The following is an 18752-nucleotide window of genomic DNA, read 5'->3' as shown; positions in this document are numbered from 1 at the left end:
TCTCTGCACAGGTGTCATTCCTATAAGCATTGTGGAAACCATGCAATTGGACCCAGATCTCAAAATAGCATCCAATAAAGTTTCAGAGGAAAGTCTATTGATTGAACTCCCAAGGTGTGGAGTGTTTCCGTGAGATAAGATACCAGCTGGAGGATAACACTCAGAAAACGCGTCAGGTTTGGGAGAGCATAAGCACTATATGGAATCAATTTTTGTGACGACTACTACTACTTCTCAATCATATATATAATCTGGGTGCAGAAACCCATGCAAGGTGGACAAACATATTGATACCAGCCTAGGAATTAGCTGTCGAATTAGTGGAAGCAGCTCAGAAATTAGAGAAAGAGTTGGATAAAACAGATACACCGGCAGGGCATTAGCAGGTGAGGTTTAATGCAGACCAAGTAAATAAAGAAAGATATAGGTACTCAATGAATGATGTTGAGATGACCAAGAATGAATCAGAAAGAGACCCAAGTGTTCCAGTAGGCTCAACACTAAACACATCTAACAAACACAGCACAACAATCAAAGCTAAGAACAATGTTGGAGCTACATAATTCAGAGGAATCATAGTTAAACTATATAGTAGTCTAGTAGATCCACACTGAGTATTATATCCATTTCTTGTCACAGGCACAAGGGAGATTTAGTTGTTGAATGCTAATCCATGAGTGTTAGCAGTTGGATTTATAATGAATGACCATATGCTGGGAGTAGATTGCACCTGTATTATCTGGAGTTTAAGGAGCTAGTCTCATTGAAACATATAAAATTCATAGAGGGCTTGACAAGGATAGATGCAGAGAAACTGCTCCCCTGGCTGGAGAAACTACAACTTGGGCATCATCCTCTCAGTAACAAGGAAATTACTTCATCCAACATATTTGTGAACTTTTGGAATTCTCTGCCCTAGAGGATATCAAGAGAACGTTCCAAAACTGATAAATTTTGAGGCACCAAATCAAGGGATTATGAAGATAGGAAAGTAGAGCTCATATAAAAGTTCAAGCATATCCTTAAATTTGGACGGCAGGATTTTCCGGCCTCAAACAGTGCCCCAATCGTCCAGTCCCGCCGAAAGTGAATGGACTTTAAATTGCACCACCAAACCTCCTGCAGCAGGCCTTGCCACGACGGGGCTGGAGAGCCCCACTCTGGGGCTTTTTTAAACTTCGAAAGGGAGTATCTGGGAAGTGGCCTTATAGACGGCATGCAGGACACCGAAGGCAAATCTTGATTAATTACTCAAATGAAATTACAAGTGCAGGGCAAGGAGATTCAAGTTAGTAAAAGGCAGAATATGGTAATGATATCTGGAAATTATTTTCCACACAGAATAACCAATACATGGAATGAATTCCGATATAGTGCAGGCAAAAATTAAACTCTTAACATAATTTTAAGAAACAACTGGGTGTTGTAATGGTGTTTCCGGACAGATGAGTACGATGGCTGCAAATTTATGAATGAATTGTTGCACTAACATTCCTCTTGTCCAGTTGTGCCCACCTTCCTCTGCCCGATTCCAGGACAGGTAGAATATCAATGGCAATCGGAACCCTATCCCATGTTATTGCCTAAAGAGACAGAATCAGACACAAACACAGTAACACAGAGTTAACTTCATCTACTGATCCTAGTTTTCTGGAGTATGTGTAAAGTTCTGGGAAATATGTAACTTGCCCACAGATGTGCCAGTACATTTTGTCTCGCTAATGCTAACATGCCAGGACATTTTGTCTTGCTAATGGCAAGCTACCAGGTCAAATCCATGGGGCTACTGGCGTCTTATTACAAATCTTATTATGCCATCTAATGTAGATTTTTTTTTAAGAAAGGATGGTGGAAATACGCAGCTATTGTCAGCACAACCTAAATAGTGGCCCTGGTTCAGCAAACAAGAAGCATTACTGCTAGTAATGGGTGACACGGTGGCACAGTGGTTAGCACCGCTGCCTCACAGCACCAGAGACCTCAGGTAACGGTGTGGAATTTGCATGTTCTCCCTGTGTCTGCATGGGTTTCCTCCAGGTGCTCCTCCCACAGTCCAAAAATGTGTGGCTTAGATGGATTGCTGTGCTAAATTGTCCCATAGCGTCAGAGGGACTAGCATGGTAAATATGAGGTGTTAAGCGTGGGACTGTGGTCGATGCAGACTCGATGGACCAAACTGGCCTCCTGTGCTGTAGAGATTCTATGAATCTAGTACATTGCAGATGGCCAGCTTTTAACTTCATTTCTGACTGTCTTCAACAAGACTATTACATAACTGTGTTAGGATGTGCCGTAAGACATTACTGCTTAAAAATGAATATTGATTAAATAAAGTACTGTATCTAAAATAGTAATACATTCTTTGAACCTTTAAAATTCCCTTCAGCTTTTACCTATTGCATTAATTCTAATTCATCACATCACTAATCTCCATTACTTTACCTATTCTTCTGAGAAAATAATGAGCATTCATCGTTTGAAGATAAATACATCACATAGAACAATGGTGAACTTTGATTTTATAATCTTACATTTTTTCAAAGTGTGTATTGGATTTGGAGATAAGAAGGGGTAAGAAAGTCAGCATGGGAAAACCTAATCAGAATTCTTATTAATCATTTCAGTATTTCCAATTTATTCATGGAGTGTGGGCTTTGCTGGTTAGGGATGAAAGGGTTAGCTTATGAAGTCATTCTTATTTTCCCTTGAGAGTGTGGTGGCGAGCTGTCTTATTGAACCATTGCAGTTCATGTGTCATAGGAACACCCACAGTGCTGCTGTTTGGAAGCAAATGAAATAACAGCAATACATTTCCAAGTCAGGATGGTGAGTAGCTTGGAGGGGAGCTTGCAACTGGTGATGTCCCTAGGCACCTGCTGCCCTTGTCCTTCTAGGTGATAGAGGTCATGGGTTTGGAAGGTGCTATCAAAGGAGCCTTGATGAGTAGCTGATCTTGCAGATGGTACATCTTGGTGTGACTGAGTGTCAGTGGTGGAGGCAGTGATGTTTAAGGAAATAAATGGGGTGCCAAACAAACTGATTGCTTTGTGTTGAAGTTTGAGTACTGTTGAGAGCTGCACTGATCTAGACAAGACCTGTAGAGGGTGGACAGGTTGGGAAGTCAGGTGATGAGTTACTCTCCATAGAATTCCCAACCTCTGACCTGCTCTTCTAGCCACAATATTTATATGGCTAGTCCAGCTCAGTTTCTGGTCAGTGGTAATGCCCAGGATATTGATAGTGGGGTATTCAGCAATAGTAATGTCATTGAATGCTATTAGGGAGATAGATGGGTTCTCTCTGTTGGAAATGGTAACTGCCTGGCACTTGCGTAGCACAAATGTTTCTTGCCATTTGTCAGCCCAAGCCCATGCTTATGGACATGGATTGCTTCAACATCTGAGTAGCAAATGGTGAACATTTTGCAATTATCAGTAAGCAACCCCGCTCTGACCTTACAATGGAGGGAAGGTCATTGGTGAAGTAACTCAAGACAGTTGGGTCTAGGACTACCCTGAGGAGCTCCTGCATCAATGCTCCTGGAGCTGAGATAATTGACATGCAACAAACACAACCATCTTTCTTTGTGCCAGGTGTGACTCAGACCAGTGGTTTTCACTTTCTACCAGTCGGAGTCATAACTAGCACAAAGGAAGTTGGTGGTACTGTTTAGAGATCATAGAATAGAGTAGAATCCCTACAGCTCAGAAGGATCAATTAATCATTCATTCAGCTCACTGAGTTTGCAACAGAGCATCCCACTCTGGCCCACTCCCCCTGGCCCTACCCCTGTAACCTCACCCATTGTGCCATGGCTGGCCCACCAAACCTATACATCTTGGGATACTAAAGGGTGATTTCTCATGGCTAATCCACCTAACCTGCACATCTATGGACTATGGCAGAAAACCAGAGCATCTGAAGGAAACCCATACAGACATGGGAAGAACATGCAAACTCCAGAGTCTGGAATTCCACGCAAGGCTGGCATTGAACCTGGGTCCCCAATGCTGTGAGGCAGCAAAGCTAATCATTGTGCCACCCAATCAGCTCAGTTCCAGGAGATTACTGCAGGAGTTCCTCAGGGTAGTGTCCTAGGGCCAGCCACCTTCTTTCATAAGGGCAGGAATGGCTCAACTTCAGGTTCCATGCACTGGACATGAGAAAGAGAGTCTGTAGATTACTGAGATTAACTCTGCTTTAGTCACTGCTTTCAAAAGAACTCCTGAAAACCATTTTTCCCCATGCTTTTTGTTTATCTAGCCTAATTCAATCACCATTCACTATTACTCACTGCCTACATCTGTGAGATAGCTTTGGACCATTCTGAACATTAAAAACATCATTTATGTTCAGTTTCTTGTCTTTCGCAAAGCATTGCTTCTTTACACTACAATTTCCTCACCCAGTCACTGGAAAGCGGAGATGTGATGCTGGCTAGCTTTAGGGCAGGGTGTACTGAGCATTCAGGCTATTAAATTTGCACCAGCATGGGAAAAATATCCTAATGATTGGAACAAGGGATGGGAAACATTGATAGATTGTATACATTTTGTGATCAGTGTCAAAGCAAATGGAAAGTCAGCATTTATTGCAAGGGGAAAATGTGTAAAAGTAGGGAGGTGATGCTACAGCTGTGCAAGAGCCTCAATGAGATTGCATCTGGAGTACTGTGCACAGTTTTGGTCTCCTTACTTGAAAATGCATTTGAAGTAGTTCAGAGAAGGTTCACTCCACTGATTCATGGGATGAAGGGGTTAGCTTATGAGGAAATTGGATCTGTACTCATGGTGAGTTAAAAAGAACAAGAGGTTGATTCTTTACACAGAGAGTGGTTACATAGAAAAGAAACATAGAAACACGACAGCACAGTACAGGCCGTTCGACCCTCAATGTTGTGCCGAGCTATGTCCAATCCCAAGATCAAGAAACCCATGGTTGGGGTGTGGAATGCACTGCCTGCTGTGATAGTGAGTCAGACGCTTTAGGAACTTTCAAGCGATTATTGGATATTCACATGGAGCACACCAGAATGATAGGGAGTGGGATAGCTTGATCTTGGGTTCGGACATAGCTCGGCACAACAGAGAGCCTAAGGGCCTGTAACTGTGCTGTACTGTTCTATGTTCTAGGTGATATTACAGAAGCATTTAAACATCCTGAGGGTGGGCACAGAGGGTGCTTCCTTTCTGGGGCAGTCAAAAACTAGGGGATAGTTAGTTTAAAAATAAGGGGTCTTCCATTTGACACTGATATGGCGGAGAGTTTTTCCCCCCTCTCACAAGGCTGTTCAGTTGCAGAATTCTCTTCCCCAGAAAGCAATAGAGGCTGACCATTTTATGCATTCAAGGCTTGAGTTAGATATTTGATAGACAAAGAAGTCAAGAATTATGAGGGGGCAGATAGGTAGGTGGTTAAGACAACTATCAAATCAGCCATGACCTTAACAAATGGTGGAGCAGGCACGAAAGGCCGACTCCAATTCCTAATTCTTGTCTTTGTGTTCAAAACCAGCTATTATTGATCTTAAAAAATGCTGCCCAAATAGATCCAGAAATCTCTGTGGCACAAAATTCCCCCCTTCCAATGGCAGTGGCGATCTGTTCCATGTCAAGAGGATCCCCAGCAACGTTAACGTCATTAAGCAGGATAAACAGCCAATTACATTGAAGTATTCTCATGAACAGTAAACTACCCCCCTTCATTTTTAATTTCAGTTTTATATATTGCGAAATAAATGGACTTCAGGAGTTAAGACACAGGGAGAGAATAGGCAAATTAGGCCTTTATTCTCTAAAATTCAGAAGGTTGAGGGAAGATCTGATAGAAGTCTAGAAAATAGTTACAGGGAAGGACAGGATGGATATGGACAAACTGTTTCCATTCATTGAAGACTCGAGAATGAGAGGCCTTAATCTGGAAATTAGGGGCAAGTCATTCAGGAGAGATGGTAGAAAACATTTCTATATCCAGAGAGTGGAGGCGGTTTGGAACACTTCCTCAAACGCCAGTTGATGCTGGTTCAATTGTTAGATTTAAGTCTTAGACAAACTTTTATTGAGCAAGGGTATCGAGGGATATAGGCCTAGGACAGGTACATGGAGTTAGGCCACAGATCAGCCATGATCTTATTGGATGGTAGAACATGCTGAAGGGCCCACTTCTGTTCCTATGTTCCTAAACGCTGTGAAATTTACATGGGATTAAAAGATAAACTATCACATTCAAACGTTAATGTTTTTAGATGTAAAATTTCTCGTCAAAAAGAGGAGTCTAGCTTTCCTACACTTTCAACGCCTGTGACAATATTTACCAGTAACCATGAAATTAGGACATCATCTAAAAACTCAGCTACACCTCATCTGACTAGGCGCAATGATCTCAAGATGTTTTACAGCAAGACCACGAGGGATAGGTTTTATGGAGCATCTGAGAAATGAGTAGAGGTAGAGATGTGATTTAAGAAGGGAAACACCACAGTTTGAGGTCTTAGCAGTTGAAGGCATGGCCACCAACTGTGGGGCAATTATAAATTGGAGGGTTGTAGTGCTGCAAGAGGTTAATTATCTGCATCATTCACAAGCACGAGATCAGTCTTCATGAACAACTACACCAGTACTTCTTTGAGCTCACTCTATATCTGTGCATTCATACTATACTGTACAACCTGTCACCAAATTATGACAAAGTGATCACTTCTTTCAGATCAGCACTGGGAAGATCAAAACCAATACTGGTCAGCGCTTACCATAACCTCTGCTCCCCTGAACTGGGTTCACAGCCAAAATCATTCTCCCGTACCAAGATCACTTACTTTGATCTCTGCAACATTTATACCATTAACCGTATGACAGAGATAAAGATTGAAATTGAACAGAAAATTTATTTATGTAATGAAATAGAAAATACAGAAAGATCTATTTTTCCTAATTTGCAAGTAATTAACATTACACTAATGAGAATGATACGCACAACACACAGAAGTGCTTGTCTGCATATTGATATGTTAAACATATTTACAATCTGTGACCTTATTTCCCCAAGATCTCAATGCTCTCTTAAATTTTCTCTTCATCTGGCCATCTTCAGACTTTCAAATCCAAAGTTTGACAGAAGCAAGTCATTAAGAATCCTGTCCTACTCTTTTCAGCCTTGTACCTTGATCCTTTCCCTAAGCTCTGGATTCAAAAGCGGCCAATGAACTCCCAAAAAAATTGCATTGTAATTTTTCACTCACTGGTAAAAGATGCATCTGGATAAGTATCACAAACACTACATGGGTTAGCATAATTCCTTCAGTAAAAAGAGCAATCACAGCATCATTCATTTCCCCACACTGTCTTTTTCCTTTCTTTTTAAAATTAAAATTACGTTCCATTTGTGCAAAATGTCTAATTTACAGTCAGAAAGTTCATACACCATTCATTTACTTGACTGTGCTCAGCAAAAGAGAGAGGAAACATAACGAGAGGTTTGATGACCAAAGAATGGAGAATAGTGTGGGTTAAGATCTGATGGGAATGGAATGGATGAGGCAGGGAGGGAGGGAGGCAGAAGAGGAACTGAAGGCAGAATGCATTCTGGATAATCATGTGACTGCTACTGCATTAGCAGCCACGTCAATTAGCCCACTACAGACACTGGGGCCACAGAGCCATCAACTGGCTAATAACACATAAGACTTGTCACAATACAATCTAAATTAGTGGTGCATATGAAATATATGTAAGTGTTAAATTACTGTTTTTTGGAGACAGGAACGGCTGACACCATGGGAATAAGCTTCTCTGTAGGAGTTCCCAGAATTCTGGAAAGCTGAGAAAAACAATTACATTAAAATATTGTTAAGAAAGTGCTTTTCTGAAAAAAGTGTTTGAAATAATAAAGACATACCAGATCATTTATGTTTCTAGTTAAAAAGTTTAATTTCAATATACATGCAGAATGGGCATCTGGGATGATGCAGCAGTAATCTAATCATAAAGTATCAAAACAGCAAACTGGATGAGTGAAGCTCATACAATCATTTTAACTTCAATATTACACTACTGTCTCATAACTGTTCCTGGGATTCTTTTATTTGTGTAATATTTAAAACCTTACAAGTAGTTTTTTATGCTAACAGTGCCTACTTCATATAGCAGTTAGAGATGACTTTGCGCTAAACTTGCAGCCAATTGAGGAAATCCCATGGTTGTTAGTTTGCTTAAATAAGTTGTATACAACATTTATGATACATTGTATTTTACACTAAATTGTTTAGCAAAAATTGAAATATTTATTTTACGATTACACAAAATTAAGAGATTCAAATGAAATAGTATATTAAATTGTCATAACATCGGAAATGTAGGAACAGGAAGAATAGGAACTATCCTTAGGCATAAGGCATTTCAATATACTTTGCTATGCCCATTCATCTTTTCTCAGGATCAAATGATTTGAGCTAAGTCACTGAAGCAGCATAAGTAATAATTCCAACCCCTCCAACTTAAGACTTGCAAAAATTACACAGTATGCACTGTTCCTGAAGCTTCTACTGAATACATCAAGAAACATCTACTCACCGTTAAAAGAAAAATGACAGAAATACTTCTGGAGAATTGTGAAGAAATGCACTTGAGAAAGAGAAGGCAAGGGAATGCACAATAAGTGGGAGGATACTGAGAAGTGTAGAGGAACCCACAGACTTCAGAAGGTGGCTGACAGGTAGGTCAAGTGTACAAGAATGTGTATGGGATTAGTCAAGGCATGTAACAGCAGGGAAGTTTATAGAACCATAGAATCCCTACAATGCAGGAGGCCATTCAGCCCATCAAGCCTACATTGACAACAATCTCACACGGTCGCTATTGTTCTCCAGCTGTGGCCTAACCAATGTGCAGTTCTGATCTCTACACTACAGTATATGAAAAACGTGATTGCACAAGAAATAGAGATTTATGAGCTGAACGAAAGAATTTCAACTGTGAGGAAGGATTGGATAGGCCAAGTTGTATGCTTTGGAAGAGGAAACTGATGGAAGACTTAAAGGAGTGTATGAGGGGTCTAGTTAGAGAATGGATAGAAAGGCCCTGTTTCCCTTGGTTGGGCAGTCCACAACCATGAGATACAGATTTCAGGCAAGAAGTGGCTTTATAGAAGATTTGAGAGAAAACATTTTTCACCCAGAGGATGGAGGGAATCTGGAACTCAACGTCTAAAAGGGTGGTAGAGGCAGAAACCCTCACAGTATTTAAAGTCAAGTTTATTAGTCACAAGTAGATTTACATTAACACTGCAATGAAGTTTGTGAAAATTCCCTAGTTGTCACACTTCAGCTTCTGTTTGGGTACACTAAGGGTGAATTTATCATGGCCAATGCACCTAACCAGCACGTTATTTGGACTATGGGAGGAAACCAGAGCATCCGGAGGAAACCCACGTAAACACAGGGAGAACATGCAGACTCCATACAAACAGTGACCCAAGCTGGGAATCAAAACCAGATCCTTGGCACTGTGAGGCAGCAGTACTAACCACTGTGCCACCATGCCACCTTAACACTTAGACATGCATTTGAAGTCCCGTAATCTAGAAGGCAAACACTGATTTCCTGACCCTTCCCACGCAAAAATCACCAAATAGCATTTAATTGGTCAAAAAATGATACAGACCACGAGTTGGAAAGTGGAATTAGACTAGATGGCTTGTCATCCAAAATGGACACAATAGACTGAATGGCCTCCTATGTTATAAATTTTTATTTATTCTATTAGACAGGCAATCCTATTGTCTTAAGTTTACTTGAAATTGTGTAAAATGTAAACCAAAGAAATTAACAATTTCCTCAGGGGAAAAAATGTATATATGTAGCACTTCACATCCTCAGAACATCCCAAAGAGTTCCACAATGTATTAAGCATGCATTGTAGGTAAACCAAACAGCCAGTTTGCAGACAGTAAACATCAAGTGAGATAAATGATAACTTAAACTGTGTTGGAAATACAGAGGTCAGGCAGCATCAATGAAAGACAACAACATGATTAATGTTTCAAGCCAATGACTTTAGTCAGTACTCTAGAGTAAGATCAACAACGTTAAATGTACGCACTACCTTCCTCTCTTCACAGATGTTGCTGAATGTTTCCAGCATATTCTGTTATAATTTCAGATTTCCAGTAGAATCATAGAATGCCAACAGTGCAGGAGGCAGCCATTAAGGCCATCAAGTCTGGACCAACTCACTGACAGAGCATCTTACCCAGGACTAATTCCCCCCCACACCCCCCATCATCTCACGCATTTATCCCACTAACCCTCTTAACCTACGCATCTTTAGACGCAATGGAGCAATTTAGCACAGGCAATCCACTTAACCTGCACATCTTTGACCACAGGAGAAAACTCCCACAGGAGAACTTACAAACTTCACACATGATCACCCAAGGCCAGAATTGAACCCAGGTCCCTGGCACTGTGAGACAGGAATACTAACCACTATGTCATCATGCTGCTGCATTTTTATTTTTGATCAACTAAATATTTTTTCATTGGATGGGGTGTACTCGTTAGAGTTTAGAAGAATGAGGGGAGATCTCATTGAGACGTATAAGATGATGAATGGGATGGATAGGATAGAGGTGGAGAGACTCTTCCCGCTCAAAAAAGACAGTAGGACTAGGGGGCACAGCCTCAAGATAAAGGGGAGGCGGTTTAGAACAGAGTTGAGGAGGAACTTCTTCACTCAAAGGGTGGTGAATCTCTGGAATTCTCTGCCCGTTGAAGTGGTGGAGGCTGCCTCGCTAAATATTTTTAAGAAGCGGGTTGATGGGTTTTTGATAAGAGAAGGGATTAAGGGTTATGGGGAGAGGGCGGGAAAGTGGAACTGAGCCACGACAGATCAGCCATGATCTTATTGAATGGCGGGGCAGGCTCGAAGGGCTAGATGGCCTACTCCTGCTCCTATTTCTTATGTTCTTATGTTCTTAAATCAACGTTTGGCAGCTCACAGCAACAGCACATTGCTCTTCCTGAATAAGTAGGCATGGCTGTAGTCAAAATTTCACTCTAAAACTGTCACCTCCAACTACACAGAACTTCAGGAATGCTACACTGAAGCATCAACCTAGATTATGGGCTCAACTCTAAGTTTTATTTATTTGGAATGCAGAATTTCTCAAGAGCATTAATTCACAGTTTCAGTGTCACAGCCAGACAGATAGAGCTTGGAGTGGAAGAAAAGTGCATTAAACCTACTCTAACTTCATTGCTTAAAGCAAACTTTGGTGCTTAGAAAGAAGATTTTGTGACATAATCATTTACTGCAAAATATTCTTCCTTACTTCACTGTCCATGATAATGGCAATTAGCTGATCTGATATAGTTTAATCAAATTTTACAACTTTTGTTTAACAACGAATTATTTCCACCCTGGGAAAAATATAATTGAACATTGAAAGAAAAGGATAATAGCTTAAAAATAGCCCCTCTAGTTAATGTCAATTTAGGTAGCAGGCAAAGCATACAGTCCAATGTTTCTCCATTTTTCAAATAGCTTCAAATGGTTTCCGAAATTTTTTTTCCATAAATGGTTATGAGCAAACTGGCAGAAATTGGTGCATTTACACAGTGCAAGGTATCCAACGAGCTCACAGCTGAAGGTCAGGCAACCCCCTGAAAGTAGACGTTGCTCTCTGCACGTACCTGGGCTGCTATAGACCGGCGGAAAAGACAAGCCATACCATCATTCGCCTCAGAGCTCAAACTCAGGAACCCACATTCAATTCCCCGCCTGAGACCGTGCCTGCAACCAGTCAGCTGCACACCCTTCACTCCGCCAACTTCAGATCTGCAGCTAATCCCCCCCGATAGCAAGCACACAACAACGCACATGCGCACACACACTGCCACCCGCCTTCTGACCTCCCAACTCTGACCTGTGAACCCGGCGCACGGTCAGCCAATAGCGGCGGCTCAGCCGCCTCCCGGGCAGGTGGGGGGGGGACGGCGCTCTGATTGGCTGCTAGCGCAGCGCGCGAGCCGGCGTTCGGAAAGAGAACGCGGAGACAATGGCGACCAGCTCTGTGTCTAAGGTAAAGGCTGCTGTCACTGAGGAGGGTGCAGCCCAGGGACTGCTGCACACATACACACACAACTGGCTGATGTACCAGCGACTGAACACGACAGCTAAGCTCAGTATAAAAGTACAAATTGCTGCGGATGCTGGAATCTTGAAGCAAGAAATAGAAAATGCTGGAAAATCACAGCAAGTTCTGACAGCACCTGTTCAGAGGGAATAGATGGTAGTCACTGATGTGGAGATGCTGGCGTTGGACTGGGAAAGATCTTTAACCTATGTTTATTGCTTTCTCCACTCACATTGACGCCTTCCGTGCCTGTTGGGCACCGCAGGGGCTGGGGTGCATTATCGACCCTAATGATCACATTTCAATTTAATGTTTTTAAGTTTCCTTTGTACTTTGATTTTGTTCGGGCTGTTCCCCCCTCCTTTTGGGGAGCTGCCCCTTTTACTTTGTCCTGAATTAACTTTGTTTATTTGGTTTGACCTTAAAAGAGGCCACTCACATTGTTTGTCCGTTTAAGACTTGATTAGCTGTAAAGACTCACATTCTAAACAGTATTCTGTAAACTGAGTGTGTGTCTTTATATATCCTGTTTGGGATCAGAACTCCCCACTCACCTGACGAAGGGGCAGAGCCCCAAAAACTAGTGGTGTTTGCTACCAAATACACCTGTTGGACTTTAACCTGGTGTTGTAACTCTCCTACAGAGAGAATAGAGCCAGAGTTTGGAATCATGATGACCCTTCGTCAGAGCTGAGCACGCCTATCAATGTTGATAGGTGGTGTTTATTTAACAGTTGAGCATATCAGTGATCTGTGAAACTAGAGATCTGTAGCACCACATCTTGAATTTGGTGAGCTGGGAACTGGGAATGGTCATGATTGAGGTTGAAAAATGGCAGTAAAACTCGCAGATGGTTTAAAGACTCCATGCATACATTCCAACTTTAGCTGTTTTTACGTTGGAGGCTAGTTAACATGCCAAAGAACTATGTATTTAATCTCACCTCGTGCCTAGCAAACTGATTTAACGCTGTATCAGGCGAAGTATGAAATAGGAGGACTCAAATGTTTTGTTTTCGTTAAACATTTGGATGTATACCATGGACCTGCAAACAAGGTTGGATCTCCTGATTCAACCACAAGTTGGTCCTTACTGTGTTTTGATTTTGCATTATCCATTACTTGACACAGTAGCATTGAGAGCAGTCTTGTTTCATCACCTTCAGACAAGAAATTACATATGTTCCAGAGAACCTAATTATTAGTAATTTTAATTGGGGTATCAGTATTGACCAGGACAATAGTAGTGTTTTTCCACTCCTTGTTCAAATAGTACACTGAGATATTTTGCATCTACCTGAGTAGACAAGCTTTTTAAAAATTCATTTATCAGATGTGGTGTTGTTGGTTAGGCTAGCATTTGATACCTGTTCCCATTTGCCCTTGTGAATGCGACGGTGAGTTGCCTTGAACTTCTGCAGTCCCTGAGGTGTAAAAATGTCCACACTATTATTAGGGAGGAGTTCCAGGATTTTGACCCAATGACAGTGAGGGAACAACAATATATTTCCAAGTCAAGATGGTGAGTGACTTGGAGGGGAACTTCCAAACAGTAGCGTTCTCAGGTATCTGTTGCCTTTGTCCTTCTAAATGGTAGTGGTCGTGGGTTTGGAAGTGCTGCCTAAGGAGCCATGGTGACTTACTGCGGTGCATCTTGTGGATGGTACATACTGATGCTACTGTTCGTTGGTGGTGGAAGGTGTGAATGGTACCTGTTCCATAAACAATCAGGCAAGCTGCATAATTTACATGTTCCTCCATCCTTTATAGATGTCAGCCTAAATTATTTGCTCAAATCATGGAAAGGGACTTGAAATCACGATCATCTGAAATTCAGCTAATACAATTCTTAGGCTCAGCTCCTCCTGTCCCATGCAACACTCCATGACTAGCACCTGTCCATCTCAATTTCTTTTGCTGCAGCCCAGCGGGATCCTGTTCTTTAAGGTCCTCGTTAAACGTACAACTACAGGCCTTCCATAGCCAGACCTGTCATTGTCTTCTGCCTGGTGGTGTCCACTGTACTGTCACTTTTGATTCTTGGGAGACAAAGGAGGTTTTCTGCCAGCTGCAATTGTGTCTTCATCACGCTGTCCTACAGGTGGTTTTGACCAGCCCTCTGAAGCTCTTCCTGGTAATGCTGTCTCTCCGTGTGATGCCCAAAATGTCATGCAAACAGCACTGGGGTAAAATATGTCCAAATTGTATTATGTCACATGGCGAGGTGGCATAAGATCCTGGGAAATACAATCCTTCGAGCAAGAAATTCAAATGCCAATACAACTGAGTTAATGGGACTACATTTTGCTCTCACCTTGTAGTTTGGAAACACTTCAGAAGCAGTTGTGAATGGAACTGTGTAATCACCAATGAACAACTCCACTCCTTATCAGGCCAATGATATTTTCCTGAAGACCTCCTACAGCAATGTCCTGAGGATCCGATGATTGCTCTTTGTCAGTCCCAGTTATATTTCTTTGCATCATATATAGCTCCAATTTGGGAAAGTGAATGTAACTCCTTTATTCAAAAAGCAAGAGAGACAGACAGCAGGAAACTTCAGGCCAGCTAGTTTAGCATCTGTCATTAGGGAAAATGTTAGAAGCTATTGCTAAAGCCATTACAGCAGGGCAGTTAGGTAAATTCAAGGCAGTCAGGAAGAGCCAACATGGTCTTGTGAAAGGGAAATAATGCTTCAGTTATACATGGCATTGGTGAAACCACATCTGGACTACTGTGTACTGTATTGGTCTCCTTATTTAAGGAAGAATGTAAAAGAAGGAGTTCGATGAAGGTTTACTAGATTAATATCTGGAATGGGTGGGTTGTCCTCTGAGGAAAGGTTCGGCAGGCTAAGCTTGTACTGTTGGAGTTTGGAAGTGTAAGAGGTAATTTGTTTGAAACATTTAAGATCCTGAGGAGATTTGACGTGGGGATGTGGAAGGATGTTTTCTTTTGTAGGAGAGGTTGCTGCTTCAAAATAAAGGTTGCTTATTTAGGATTGAGATGAGGAAAATAGTTTTCTCTGGTTATGATACTTTGGAATTCTCTCCCTCAAAGATGGTTGTGACACTCACTAATAGGCAGAGGTGGATAGATTTGATGAGCATGAGGGTGAAAGGTTATTGAGTTTCATAGGAATATGAAATTGAGGTTGAAATCAGATCATACATGAGCTTATTGATTGGTAGAACAGACATGAGGAGCTGAATGGTCTCATACTGCTGTGAAGTTGTCTGTCTGTATGTTGCTATAACATCTTGGGGGTCACCATTGACCAGAAACTAAACTGGACTAGCCGTATTAACACTGTGACTACCAGGGCACATCAGAGGCTGCAAATTCTGTGGCGAGTAACTCTTGATTGCCCAAAGCCTGTCCATCATCTACAAGTCTGGAGTGTGATGAAATACTCCCAAAACTCCACATTTTCCTGGATGAACAACGCTCCGATAAGACTTGAGAAACTTGATAGCGCCCAAAAGCCCAGTTGATTGGGACCCCATCCATCACCACAAATGTGCACTCCGTCCATCACCAACACCCAGTTACAACAGCGTATGTCATCTACCAGATGTATTGTAGCAACTTGCCAAGTCTCCTTTGATAACACTTTCCAAATTTATCACCTCTTCTACCTGAAGGATAAGGGCAGCAGTTGCGTGGGAGGATCACCACCTGCAAGTCACACACCCTTCTGACTTGGAAATGTGTCTCCATTGCTTCACTGTTACTGAATGAAAATCCTGGAATTCCCTCCTTCACAGTGTTGTGAGTGTATCTACACCACATCAACTGCAGCAGTTCAAGAGGCAGCTCATCATGGTCTTCTCAAGTGCAGATAAGGGATGGACAGTAAATGCTGATGATGCCCACATCTTGTGAAAAGAAACATTTTTTAAATGAAGAACTGAACAGGCACCGAAGCAACACAATGCTGTGGCACTGTACTCTACCGTGAGTCAGCAACTTTAGAGAGTAGGTAGAATTTAGAAAGGGAAAAACTGTTCTAGTTGTAGTCTGATAGCACATGCCTGATTATTCCAGAGTTAGAAAAGCAAAATCTGACAAGCCACTTGCAGATGCTAAATATATATCCGTTTTTGTATTCTGCTGTCTCACAGGGACCTGGTTTCAATTCCAGACTTGGGTCACTGTCTGTGTACCATTTACACCTTCTCCCCATGTCTGCCTGGGTTTCTTCCGGGCGCTCCAGTTTCCTCCCACAAACCGAAGATGCGCAGGTTAGGTGGATTGGCCATGCTAAATTGCCTCTTAGTGTCCCAAGATGTGTAATATAGATGGATTAGCCGTGGTAAATATGTGGAGATATGGGGATAGGGTGGGGGAAAGGGCCTGTGTGAGATATTCTGTCAGGGAGATGTGATGGGCTGAATGACCTCCTATAGGGATTCTATGAAAGCTTTATGTTCTTATGTTCTTATGCTGCTTCTACTTACTTGAGTTTGTTAAAACTAAATTCCTCTGCAATGTGAGAATTGAACTCATGTAGGCAGCTGTTCAAGGTACAAATTTCCGATGAATCATCTCCAGGTTCCTGAGATTTAATGAATTGTTGCACACTGTTAAGAATTGTGACACTGTATCTGCAAAAGGTTTGATTTTTTTTCCCTCTGCCTTACAGGGTTGTTTTGTTTTCAAGCCAAAAGACTCCAAGAAGAGAAAGACATCCGTCACAGGTTTGTTCACATTGGTTTAATTTGACATTAGGTAAATAAATATTGTATTTTATAACAAAATGCACTACAGCTATGTTCAGTGACATTCTATATTTTGTTTCTGTACTTGTTTCTGTTCCTGTCTGCAAATTTTTAAGTACTTCGTTCACCCCACTTCAGCCAAAAAATGTTATCTTTCCACAATAAAATGCAATAACGCATCATTCTGCAAATGAGCTGAAACATGTCTGCATTCAGTTTTGGAAAATGTAGAGCTGACCAGCTCTCCTGGTTTTTCCTGATTGGCTGCTAGTCCAAACTGACTCCGATCAGAGTGGGGGCGGAGGGCGGTGGTTAGATGGGGAAATTTGAAGGGGGGTAGGAGTGAGAGGCCAGAGGAATGGGCAATGAACACCCAAGGTGGAGTGGGGCAGGAGGGGTGGTTGTATCTTGTGGAGAGAGACTTGATGTTGAGAAGAGGTGCAAATCCTCTACCCCACTTGAGGCCTGAACAGGGTGAATTTCTGGGCCTCCTTACCTCTTGCTGCTAAGCTTTTCCCACCGGCCTGAAAATTGAGACTAGGTGGGAAACAGCCCTCAAGTAGTCATTAATTACCCACTTAAGGGGCAGTTGGCTGTAACATGATAACCACCCCTCCCAACTCTCCTATATTATTCAGAACATTTTTTTCCATTGTAAATGTGAACAAGAAAACGATAGAAGAACTTGGATTGATTGAACACCTTTCACAATGCAAAATGTTTTAAAACGCCTTATGGTCAATGAAGTTCTTTGCAAATGTGTCTTGGTTATAATAGTCAAATTGTTGCAGATAACAACAGGACTAAGCTAGATAACCATAACTTTTGCACCAAGTAGCTATTAACTCAAAGATCATAATTTTTATCTTTCGCTGTGGATTAAAACTGAAAGCAAGACCAATAACTGCAGTGATGTATAATTTTATTCTGTAAAAATCGAAAATATATTTATTTCCTTCCCCCATACCTCCCAGGCCTGACTGAGTCATTGCGACAGTCTGCGTCCAGGCTTTGTTCAAAATCAGTTTGCAGCTAAGCTGTACAGATATAGATTGGCATCCCTCTACCAGAACTGTTCATTCCACAGGAAGAAGAAAAAGAAATACTTAAAATTGGCGGGAGTGATTATGAGGAATGAAGCTTAAGAAAATGTATAATTAGTTTAAAATCTTTAATATAGTAAAACTGTCACCATTTAAAATTCATCTGTAGAAGTTGGCTGTCCCTGGGGAGACAGACTGTCTGCTCCTCCCTTCTCTCATTGACTCGAATAGATCCACACAATGATAGGTGTGAGATTCCACAGGGATAAGGAGTTGAACTCTGCCCTGTAATTACTGTAGGAAGTCTGCAGAACTGTAGCCAACCTACAAACCATGTGATGTGTTTTTTGATCCAGCAAAGTCCATCTTTAAACAAACAACAAGTAAGATTTGATTTACAAGTTTATGATAGTTTTCATGTCTTATGGACCATGACAAAATGCAGGCAGTTACTCCCTCTTCATGACCAACTGTATTGCTAGTTTGTCCAGCTGACTATGTTGGAATATGGTTTAAATTTAAACTTTCAGATGATCTGAATTTAGCACCATTTTACGTAATTCTCCTTGATAAAATTAGATGGTCTTCCATAACTTCAGTGAACATGATCACTCACTACCTTGTATCTTCTGTGTTGAATCTGTCTCCATATCTCACTGCCTCTTTCTTTTCTCCTTCGCTCTATTTAATCCTCTTTTTACTACTTCTATTTATCCTCCTCCCCTTGCCCTCCCCCCCTCGCCCTTGCCCTCCTCCCCTTGCTGCTGCCCTCTTGCCCTCGCCGCCATCCCCAGTGATGTCACAGATCAACCACTGTACCTACCTCTTCCTTTTGAAGAATAAAATCTCCCCCCTGCCT

The 18752-nt window shown here is 41.7% G+C and overlaps 2 protein-coding genes across 4 annotated transcripts in view; one reads left to right on the top strand and one right to left on the bottom strand.

The window, feature by feature from the left end:
* Positions 1-11872, bottom strand: part of rars2 (arginyl-tRNA synthetase 2, mitochondrial) — a 71324-nt gene extending 59452 nt beyond the window's left edge. Inside the window, exons 1-3 of one of the 2 annotated variants that reach the window (XM_080192785.1) lie at positions 11687-11872; positions 7742-7815; positions 1491-1583 (exon numbers count right to left, since the gene is read on the bottom strand). In XM_080192785.1, the coding sequence (XP_080048911.1) occupies positions 1491-1492 (2 nt within the window). In that variant the 5' untranslated portion in view covers positions 1493-1583; positions 7742-7815; positions 11687-11872. The remainder of the gene's footprint in view (positions 1-1490; positions 1584-7741; positions 7816-11686) is intronic. The other variant, XM_080192784.1, reaches the window with a different exon arrangement.
* A 115-nt stretch (positions 11873-11987) lies between these two features.
* orc3 (origin recognition complex, subunit 3) overlaps positions 11988-18752 on the top strand; it is a 79690-nt gene continuing 72925 nt past the window's right edge. Inside the window, exons 1-2 of one of the 2 annotated variants that reach the window (XM_080193369.1) lie at positions 11988-12075; positions 16775-16829. In XM_080193369.1, the coding sequence (XP_080049495.1) occupies positions 12052-12075; positions 16775-16829 (79 nt within the window). In that variant the 5' untranslated portion in view covers positions 11988-12051. Of the gene's footprint in view, positions 12076-16774; positions 16830-18752 lie in introns of those variants that run through there. The other variant, XM_080193370.1, reaches the window with a different exon arrangement.

The sequence above is a fragment of the Carcharhinus amblyrhynchos genome, chromosome 7 (genome assembly GCF_965287045.1).
Source record: "Carcharhinus amblyrhynchos chromosome 7, sCarAmb.v2.hapA, whole genome shotgun sequence".
Taxonomy (NCBI): Eukaryota; Metazoa; Chordata; class Chondrichthyes; order Carcharhiniformes; family Carcharhinidae; genus Carcharhinus; species Carcharhinus amblyrhynchos.
This window is presented reverse-complemented; position numbering and strand designations above follow the sequence as displayed.